An 11,036-nucleotide genomic window follows, 5' to 3' on the forward strand; every position below is an offset into this window, starting at 1 on the left:
CATTTATTAATCTTAATGACTCCCGAGGGGGTGAAATCCAGTCTTATGTCTACGAACATTTGGACAAACTCAAATATTGTAATTTACAAAATATTAAAAACTATGTACAAAATAATAATAGAAAAATATAAATAATAAAAAATTATACATGTCGGAAAATGGAATGCAGAAAAGTTATATAATAATACATGGCAATATGTTATTATTAATTTTTAATAATTTTATAATTCTATTCGGTAATTAATTGATAGTAAAAATAAATACAATAAAGTAATAATTGTAACACATCTACATATACGGTAGAATATGTAATTTAATAAACATATTAATAAAGTTAAAATATATATTTACAAATAATTATGCATCACTATTGAGTTTATTCAAAGATGATATACGTATATGTATAATAATGAAGACAGCGTCGATATTATATATTTATTCCCGAAGCAAAATTATACAGTGGTCTCTACCCCTCGATGAAATCCAATTATGGATCTTCATCTTAAATATAGACGTTGTTTTGGAGAACTTAATATGTTCATCCAAGACGTTGAACACTCTTGGAGCTATATTTATGAAAAGTGTCTCCGAGCAAACATCTTACGTGTTCTCGGTATGAATGAGTTTAGGTTACGCGAAAACCTCGTACGGGCATTCTGTTGGGACCTCCTTCCGTAGTTGCCTGGCCAGAAAATTGACAATACTTTCTTGATATAAATTTGACGGATATCAAGTACCTTTAATAATTGAAATAATGGTTCAGATGGGTAAGTCGGAGGACACCGAAGCATAACTCTAAGAATTAGTTTTTGCGTCTTGATTAGGGGGTTCATGACAATTGTCGAGCAACCTCCCCAGCCAATTATGCCATAGGCAGAATCTGCTAAAAAGTGTACTTTCCACTCTGTTACTTCTTCCATACATTTCTTACCTTTTACTAAGACTTAATCCCAATTTTGGTCAAACTTTCCGAAAACTGAACAGTTTTTGCAAACCAGTTGTAATAATATTTATGTTGTCTGTCCCTTAATAAAATACTTGCTTACTTTGCCAAAAGGAAAATTGGAAGCAGGACCCTTCAACTCTGGAACGATCGTTATTTTAGTGAATCTACCGGAAGTATTACGAAAATGTTTTCCCCACAATTTTCCATGCCTATAATTTCAGGAGAATGCAGAAAGCTGGTTACGAGCTTATCCAGATTCTCACGGGTCATGGTGGGTTTACGAGCTACCTACATCGCTTCAAGTTCTTCGAGATTGACAGCTGCATATACGACAATGAAAATTCTCAAGATGTCCCTCACCTGATGATGCATTGCCCCTTTTCAGCTTTCAATGACAACAGCTGGAGGCGCGATGCAGAAGTCTGGGTGAAGATCTACGCGACATCCCATTGGTGATAGGTAATAAAGAACTCACACTAGAGGTAGTATCATACATGGTCAATAAAGTGAAGGCAATTGGTAAAATAAACCAAAGTAGGGAAAAAAATGCCAAACACTCTTCTAGTGGAACGGAAGGCCTGTTGACTACTGCCAACAGTCCGGCTTCTCCTGAAGAGTTTTGAGTGGTTTTCTCTCCACACGAGCAAATACTGAGAAACTCCTCATTAGCCCACTCTAGTATATCCTACTCGATCCCAACAGTTTAGATAAATTCAAAGAAATGTAATTGCAGAAAAATCCTCATTTGAAATTTAAACCTTGTATAATATAAGCAAGGTAAAAAATAATGCAACTCCCACGTAAAAAAATACTTATGTGATCTTCTTCTACCCAAACCTTGTAACAAGTATTATAAAAGTTCAAAATGTCAACAGTTTACCAGTCCTAAAGATGCCTTTTTAGGCAAGTGTTACAGATAATTTTATCTAAATCATTAACCAGCTATTTTAGTTTGGCGCTATCGTGTGTTAAAGCTTAAAAATATTTCCGAACGCACGAACATTATGTTTGTAATTGTCGGCGTCTTTATTTTAAAGCCGATTCTATTATATATTTTTTTTTTACAATGTTTTGTTAGTAAACACCGCCTTGGTGTTTTCCTTACGTCAACTGTTTATTTATGCACTAATTATTTACGAACTAAATAAGTATTATTGATGAATAAACCTTCCGACATTTACAGGAAATTTAATTTTACAAAGTTTGGTTACGGTTGTGCAAATCAAATCTTCACGATGAGGATCGTGGATCTTGAGGAGTTGTGACGAGGCGTGACGGAAAAAGAGAAAGAGAGACAAGTGGGTGGCCTTTTTATTGTCGTGCCTACGTCACTGATCCTAACCTTTCAGGTCTCTTCTCTTGAGGCACCACAACAGTTGTATGAATACGCATAACTACATTACGAGCATGAGAATAGTTTCTCTGCAGTATGTTTCAAAAAGTGACGTTTTAAACCACTGTTCCGTCTACATCTAAAACTACATTGTGAGCATGAGAACGGTTTCTTGCTAGTATGTGACAGCATGTGTTTTTTCAAATTACCTTTCTGTGCACATGTAAAAGTACATTGTGAGCATGAGAACGGTTTCTCGCCAGTATGTTTTAACATGTGATTTTTTAAATGACACTGTTGTGTACATGTAAAACGACATTGTGAACATGAGAACGGCTTCTCGCCAGAATGTTTTGACAAGTGACGTTTCAAAGTTCCGTTTCGCGAACAACTAAAACTACATTCTGAGCATGAGTACGGTTTCTCGCCAGTATGAATGAACATATGTTTTTTTATATTACCTTTCTGTGCACTTGTAAAACTACACAGTGAGCACGAGAACGGTTTTTCGCCAGTATGTTTTAACAAGTGATTTTTTAAATGACTTTTTTGAGTAAATGCAAAATTACACTGTGAGCATGAGAATGGCTTTTCACCAGTATGATTAAACAAGTGACGTTTTAAAACACCATTTCGTGAACACTTAAAGCTACATTTCGAGCATGAGAACGGTTTTTCGCCAGTATGTTTTAACGTGTGAGTTTTTAAATGCGTTTTTTGTGTACACGTAAAACGACATTGCGAGCACGAGAACGGTTTCTCACCAGTATGTTTGAGCATGTGTTTTTTTATATTACTTTTTTGTGAACACGTATAACTACATTGCGAGCATGAGAACGGTTTCTCACCAGTATGTATCAACATGTGTTTTTTTAAACTACCTTTCTGTGCACATGTATAAATACACTGTGAGCATGAGAATGGTTTAATGTTGGTATGCCTTAACATGTGATTTTTCAAACGACTTTTTAGTGCACATGTATAAGTACATTGTGAGCATGAGAAAGATTTTACCGCAGTACTCGGCAACACCGATTCATTACAATTATTCTCCTGCCTTGTTTTATAATCACCCTCTGGAAGCGGTTTTGCACTATGAGACGGTAGATTGATACTCTCCGGAGACATTGTTGGCGACTTAGTAGTATCTGAAAAGGAAAATTTATAATATAAACCTGGGGTAAGTATAAGCTAAGCTAAGAGAAATGTTTCAACTTTGGAATTCCACAGTGGAGCTTACTGGGTCCGATTTTTTTTTTTTGGTAAGCCTAAATGACCTTTTAGATATATTATACATCGATAGTGGACAGGCAGTGTCATTTGCAGACGATACGGCCATTGTATTTTCAGACAAAACATGGACCAAAGTGAACGGTAAACGTGAAAAGGTTGAAAATTACAATGAAAGCATCCACCCCTTTCCCGAACATGTTCATAAAAACTTGTGTCTTTCTTCAGTTTCGCATATCACTATCAATTTTTTAAAAACTAATTAAGCGAAAATGGAATATTTCTTTACAATCAAACCGCGGAAATAACAAAACAAAGAAACTTTAAAAGCTGTTTTCGCAGTTTTCCCTGAAGATGGCTCCTGCAATGGTAGCCGAAACGTCGGATCAAATCCAACATACACGGTATCACCCAAAAAAGATACATAATATTGATAACAGTGACCGTGAAAACCTTCGCACCTATTTAAAAGCTATCATTGTAACCCTCACTGCAGTATTGTCAATTTGTGATCAATCAAATACACATGCTCAGCACAATCACCTTTTTCTAATTTCCCAGTATGACAGTGAAGGAATACAGTGTTAATTCCAAACTGAGACCTAGTAGGTTGAAGATTAGTAAACAAAAAAATATAATTTATTGTCTCTCAACGAAAAAATAACTACAATCATAAATTTCAAAATCCGAAATAATATAAACCCGCCGTTCTTAGGAACAATATAGATCCATCAGTACCAAAACATTCATAATGATGTCACTCCCGATTCCTCAACATGCAACTGTCCTATTTTTGAGACATTTAAATCTCTTGGTTAACCTTAGAATATTCTTTGAGATGGGATAATCATATAACGGAAAAAAACAAAAAATAAAGAAAATGAATAATAATAATGCTACGAAACATTGTATCCCAGTCGTTGATAAACATTGTGTACATTGCCTTCGTACAAAGCGTACTATCATACATTGTCTTAGGATGGGGAAGTGCATCATTGTCTTGTCTCGACCCTCTAGTAAAAAAAAGTCTGTTCTTAGAATTATAAATTTAAAAAAAAAGGCTATCCTTCAGAGCAATTATTTATAAAATTTTATGTCTTGGTCGTTCGACAATTGTATGCTAAACAATAATAGTTCATCAGCATGATGATGACGGGTCTTCTCCTACTAGGCATTAATCGAAACTATGTAAACCTATGTAATTAATTTAAAAAAAAAAATGAACATGCTCTTAGGAAAAATATCTAAAATTGTATTGTGAATGATTTTGATCTAATAGGTACAAACCGTACAAATGTAATGTATACTTTAAAGTGGTAAAGTAATAAAAAAAAATCTTTTCGCAATAAAACGTTATGTTTTTCATTAAAATAACTCAAGAATGGAAGTGGGTGAATATACTATTTACGTGTTCTCACCTTTAGTGTTTGGAGAGTATTCTAAACATTCTTGCTTTACATCGGAATAATCTACTTCAATTTCCGTAAAGTTCTGTTGATCACTCTTCATAATACACTGTTGGTCAGTATTAGTCCCCGGTTCAGCCTTTACAGTAACAAAACATGGTTCCTCGATTCTACTAAAACATTGCGTCTCTTCCCCAGAATTGAAAATATCTCCTTCTACATCGTCAGTCCCCGGTTCAGCCTTCACGGTAACAAAACATGGTTTCTCGCTTCTGCGGGGACATGGCGTCCATTCCCCAGTTCTGAGAATATCTCCTTCTACATTGCCAGTCCACGGTTCAACCTTCACGGTAGCAAAACAAGGTTCCTCGCTTCTGCGGGGATATGGCGTTCCTCTGCCAGCGAGAATATCTCCTTCTTCATCGCCAGTCTTCAGTTCAGCCTTCACGGTAACGAAACGTGGTTCTTCGCTTCTGCTGAAACATGGCATTCCTTCCCCAGAATTGAAAATATCTCCCTTTACATCGCCAGTCCACGGTTCAGCCTTCACGGTAGCAAAATATGGTTCCTCGCTTCTGCGGGAACATGGCGTCTCTTCCCCAGCATGGAGAATATCTTCTTCAATATCGCCGGTCTTCGGTTCAGACTTGACACTGATTGAAGCAAACTTTATCTGCTCCATAGTTTTCTGCTCGAATACAAAGATATCGCTTTCTCTGAAGAAGGATCACCTGAAAATGTACGATACACACGTATAACATGAAAAAAAAATTTTCAACACAAAAGTTTATCTTTTTTTACTATGTTTATAGATTTAGTCACAGCCTTGGTTACGTTGAACAAATTCCCGCCCCGTAACGTAATATTAGATTTGTAGTGGAGCTTTTATTAAAAGGTATAAAATATTAGTGAAATTACCGAAAGTCACTCTTATTGGTGGCGAGCTAATAAACACTTAAATAACACGGTCGTTCTTTGCAAATAACAATACCGTAAGAACTGTCAGACCACGAAATGGCGGCTCTTAGAAGATGCTGCCAACTACACAGAATAAAGACAATGTTGCCAGGCTAAAGGATTTAAGACGCATCTAAAGTGTGACATGCTAACTAATGGGCAAGTGGAATATTTAACACACTTTTTTGTAATTTTGTCGGACTCTTTACTGAAAATTTAAACCGGAACGTTGGGATGATTTTACATGAGAAATAAAAAAATCGATTGAGATTAGCTGTCTCAGAAATGTGTCCCACAATAACATGAAAGATGAGAAGAATGATTTTTGCTTTTGTGTGGTGGCTATGATGTCATACTAGTCTTTGTACAATACAAGACTTTATATATATATATATATATCTTACTTTTCTTAGTGATGAAGTTTTATTTTTCGTAATCTTCAAATGGTCATTTTTACCCCGGATATTAAAAAAAAATTATGTCTCTGTGTAAAAAAATTATCCTTCCCACGCAAATAAATGTCGGCCAAGTATTTTTTTTTAATACAATCGTAAATAATTATTTTGCGCGTGGTGATGTAACGTTGTGTTACCAAAAATAGGCCGTATGAGGGAATAAAACTAACATTGAAATAATCTCCTAGGATTTTCTGAGATATTTGTGAAAAACTTTGAAAAAATAATAGTGAGATTTCTTATTATGCTTCACTAACTATATGGAGAATGCTAAGTTTGCGGTGTTAAGTAGTATAATTAAAATCTGTTTTTTTTAGATTTAGAGACTGTTTTGAATTACGCTAGATATTTATATTACGCTAGATATAATTACGCAGTTTTTCACATTTATCTAGATAGGTGGGTTTTTATGTAAGTAGGTATAGTTTATTTTTGTATTAATAACATGTATCAACCGCTCCACAAGTGTATAGCTTATGTTAGGTTTTTGTTATTTTCATTGTGCGTTTTGTAATAAAAATAATATAGTGTACCTACATATATACCTAGTTTTTAAAACTGTGAATATTTTGTTAATTATATCTGTTTTTTTAAAATAAGTCTTCTTTGTTTATTCTCAAAAGTAAAAATATTTTTAAAAAGTATTTGTTAAGTGTCCTCGGCACGGGTAACCCCAGTGCGGTCACATAATTTTTATTATTAATTATAGTTCTTAAGAGAAAAATATGAATAAATAAATATCGGCCAGGCTTGAGAAAAATTAAATAAACATTTGGTTTTCTCACCGGGAATCGAACCTTGAATCCACACGTTAATTAAATGTCTTATCTTTTACGTCACGCAAGTCACAGGTATATTTTCATGAACTGGATCAGGAATAATAATTTGATATTCTCATTATTAAAATATCACTTTTGAGTCTTTGGGGGCTGATTTGAGTTTGTCCTGATATTTTTTCAGTTGGATCCTTGCGTAAGACTTTAAATATATCACTTGAGAAGAAAACCACAAAGTAAGGGCTTAAAATAATATTTATTTCATTAAATAATTCGAAACACTTTATGACGCTAGAAACGAATAAATTCTAATTATTTTAGAAATATATTTTAAATGCATTATCTCGCAAAATTACAAATTTTTGGTGTAGATACCTCGTACCCCACATTTAATACGCAAAATTTAGGTGTTTTGGGAAAATAATAACGCATGCATTAAAAATTTCAAAACCCAAAGAAACGAAAAATATAATTTTGGTAGAGGTCGTGAGAAAATAAAACTTAGTTTTTAGCGTGTCCTAAACAGTTTTCCTTTGGGGCTGTATATGATAAGCGGACTGTGGCGAAAAAACTTAAATCATTAATTTAATTATGTACGAGGTTGGAATATTCGTATAAAGGAAAGGAGCACGGGAGTGGACTATTTTTGATGTGATGAGGATGCACTGTTCTTCAATGATGTTTGTTCACAGTAAATTATTGTACTAATTTTGATTGCAAATTTATAATCACGAGACGAGAAAATTTCAAAAAATCTTTTGCAATGTCAAATTTTGTGTGTTATATTCTAAATTCAAATCTTTTAATTTCGTTTCTAAGGTAGGTACCGTAAGGATGGGTCAAGGTAAGGATAGGAACGATAGGTAATCAGTCAGGAATAATATCGATTAATGCTGTTTTTTTTTACTAAGGGGTCCGAGGTATTTATTTATTTTATTAAATTCGGGATTTTTACAGCTATTACATAAAAAAAGAATAAATGTATTAACAATATTAGAGCCAATTAAAAAAATTTACTGTAAATCTAATAACATACAGGAAAAAGATTACGTAATTGTATGTGTGAATGAAGGAGGGTGAGTGTACATATGCGTATGTGTATAAATGAGGGAGAGGGTGCGTGTGTGTTGGTGCGTAAGAAGTTTGATTATTTAAAGAAATGAAAATAGTTTATTCTTTCGAAACCTTTTTGTAAGTATTTTCGACAAGAAATGTTATAATTGTATTTTTTGAAGTATGGTTAATTTCAAAACCTTTTTCTGAAAAATAAAAAGCATTTCATTTTAAAATTTAATTGATACTGAATGCATAATATGCAACGAGTCCCATTTTATACTTAATACGGTAGGTTACCACAAAATGCAGTGGATACGATGTACACCGGCGAAATAACGTTTCATATCGCAGTTTCGTCAACACTTGTAACTACATTGCAGTTAGGAAATCGGTTTCTCGCCAGAACGTCGTACCCTAAAAGTACACTAAGGCATTTACAATTTGGTTTACGTAGCAGGGAAAGCAAAAACCACTTTCAAATTTATTGGTGGAAGTAAGTCGAATACATTTACTGTATTATTTGCTAATTTGACTGTCGAAATTGAAGAACACATCACGTTTGTGCAATGTTCTCCTCGATATTGTATTCAATTGATTTCAAGGAATATCGAAATCTGTGGTATATTTCGCTAAAAAAATACTGTGGAGATACGTAATTTCCTAAGAGAAAAAAATGTGTTTGAACTGCAATTATAACTACTTAAGTGTACTGCTGGGAGTGCGATGCATCGAAATGTGTTTTTTTATATTGCTTTTCGTTGCACATGTATAACTACATTCTGAGCATGAGAACGGTTTCTCGCCAGAATGTATTAACATGTGTTGTTTCAGATTACACTTCGCTACACATGTATAATTACATTCGGAGCATGAGAACGGTTTCTTGCCAGTATGTTTAATCATGTGATATTTTAAATTAAATTTTTGTGAACACGCGTAACTACATTCCGAGCATGAGAACGGTTTTTCACCGGTATGTGCTAACAAGTGACGTTTCAAATCACTGACTTGTAAAAACGTATAACTGCATTGTGAGCATGAAAACGGTTTATTACCATTATGTGTGAACATGTGTCTCTTTAAATGACTTTTTTGTGTAAATGAATAACTACATTGCGAGCATGAGAAAGGTTTATCGCCAATGTGTACCAACATATTATGACGTTTCATATCATACTTTCGTGAACAAATGTAACTACATTGCGAGCATGAGAATGGTTTCAAACCAGTATTCGGTAACTCGCATGCATTACACATGTGTCCTTTTAAATTACTTTTTTGTGTAAATGTATAACTACACTGCGAGCATGAGAAAGGTTTATCGCCAATGTGTACCAACATATTATGACGTTTCATATCATACTTCCGTGAACAAGTGTAACTACATTGCGAGCATGAAAATGGCTTCAAACCAGTACTCGGTAACACGCATTCATTACGAGTATTCTTCTTTCGTAATTCATATTCACACCCTGGTAGCGGTTTTGCAGTATGAGGCGGTAGATTGATACTCTCCGGAGACAATATTGGAGACTTAGTAGTATCTGAAAAGTAAAAGTTATAACATTATATTAACCTGGGGAGAAGAATTGGGCCACCGTTTAGCAAATAAAAGGGACATCAGCGTGCTTGTAATAAATATATTACGAAGGGCTAGATCAATACCCCCTCTACTCGAGACCTTACTGCTGACAGCGCCCAGATGGGCAGAATTTGCTTAAGAGGCTACAGAGTGACTACTGTGGGCCAAACTGTCATACATACTTTGGTGAACATATTCGAACAAATATTCTGCCAGCCAAATTGCTCCTTCCTTACGTTTTTTCTGTAAAACTGTGAATTTCTCTTAAAATAGCTGTTTACTTGAAAAATAAACTATTTCGAAATATCAAAGAAAAGCTGTAATGTTAAAAAGGCTCTAAGTTTTATTTGTGGCGGTTTGATTGTAAAGAAATATTTAATATTCGCATAGTTAGTAGGTATACGAAAACGCATATTATATTCCACTTTTACTTATATTTTTTAACAGTGACTGGGTTTTATTCTGACCGACATCGCTAGAATTGTGGGATACGTATTTTTAATTAAACGCAGTTCCACTAAGAAATATCAGTAGAAAAACTAAATATGTTATATGAAATTAGGTAGTAAATATGCAGAACTTAATCACCATATTTCCCTTTTCCACACCTAATGGTGTATAGGACACTACATAGTTTTCTTTTTGTTCAATGAAGGTATGGTGATCATTCATACGCTTCAGGTGCCAGTCCAGGAAATATGAAATATTCCATTGTAAAAACAAAGTTTTCATATGAAACATGTCGGGATTCGTACGCGAGACCTCGTGGACGGTAGGGAAATGCGCCAAACACTTCACCACGAGGCGGACATGCAAAACTTAAGAAATACGATTTCTTAATGAACAGTTTCAAGAATGGGCGGGCGCTTTAATTGTACGAACATATCAAAATTAATCATAGGTAATTACTGCTATTTAAAAAAAAAACAGATGCGAAAGTTGAAGTGATTGGAGATGACGTTCTGATATATTATACGTACAAAACCCCATTTCGATGTTATTAATAAAACCAACAATTCGATTCGGAATTTAATTAAATGGGGGGGGAGGGGACTCTATAAACGTTTTCTCACCTTGAGTGTTGCGAGAGAAATCCAAATATTCTTGTTTTATATTGGGATAATTAATGTCAATTTCTGTAAAATTATGGATATCACTCTCCTGTTGTTCAGTACTGGTCCCCGGTTCAGCCTTAGCAGTAGCAATACCTAATTCATTGCTTCTGTAGGGACATGGCGTCCCTTCCTTAGTATGGTGAATACCTTCTTCTGCATTGCCAGTCCACGGTTTAGCCA

At 34.5% G+C, this 11,036-nt stretch overlaps 2 protein-coding genes across 2 annotated transcripts; both read right to left on the reverse strand.

Moving 5' to 3' along the window:
* Nucleotides 1-2,210: 2,210 nt before the first annotated feature.
* Nucleotides 2,211-5,915, reverse strand: LOC148272871 (uncharacterized). The gene is made up of 3 exons (XM_088239470.1): nucleotides 5,834-5,915; nucleotides 4,928-5,646; nucleotides 2,211-3,427 (listed from the first exon to the last, which is right to left on the reverse strand). The coding sequence occupies exons 2-3, from the start codon at nucleotides 5,595-5,597 to the stop codon at nucleotides 2,346-2,348; spliced, it is 1,752 nt and encodes a 583-aa protein (XP_088095596.1). The 5' UTR covers nucleotides 5,598-5,646; nucleotides 5,834-5,915; the 3' UTR covers nucleotides 2,211-2,345.
* Nucleotides 5,916-8,730: 2,815 nt separating this feature from the next.
* LOC148272872 (uncharacterized) lies at nucleotides 8,731-9,653 on the reverse strand. The gene has a single exon (XM_088239472.1). It carries the CDS (start codon nucleotides 9,513-9,515, stop codon nucleotides 8,856-8,858), a length of 660 nt encoding a protein of 219 aa, XP_088095598.1. The 5' UTR covers nucleotides 9,516-9,653; the 3' UTR covers nucleotides 8,731-8,855.
* Nucleotides 9,654-11,036: the final 1,383 nt, after the last annotated feature.

This window comes from Micrasema longulum, unplaced genomic scaffold (genome assembly GCF_059751315.1).
Source record: "Micrasema longulum isolate JH-2025_06_02 unplaced genomic scaffold, ASM5975131v1 h1tg002172l, whole genome shotgun sequence".
Lineage (NCBI taxonomy): Eukaryota > Metazoa > Arthropoda > Insecta > Trichoptera > Brachycentridae > Micrasema > Micrasema longulum.

Excerpts from the sequence above, each read along its gene's own strand:
- LOC148272872 (XM_088239472.1), bottom strand. The coding sequence starts at position 9,515 with ATGAAACGTCATAATATGTTGGTACACATTGGCGATAAACCTTTCTCA.
- LOC148272871 (XM_088239470.1), bottom strand. The coding sequence starts at position 5,597 with ATGGAGCAGATAAAGTTTGCTTCAATCAGTGTCAAGTCTGAACCGAAG. Across the intron at positions 3,428-4,927 it reads ATACTCTCCAAACACTAAAG|ATACTACTAAGTCGCCAACA; the intron begins GTGAGAACACGT and ends TTTCCTTTTCAG.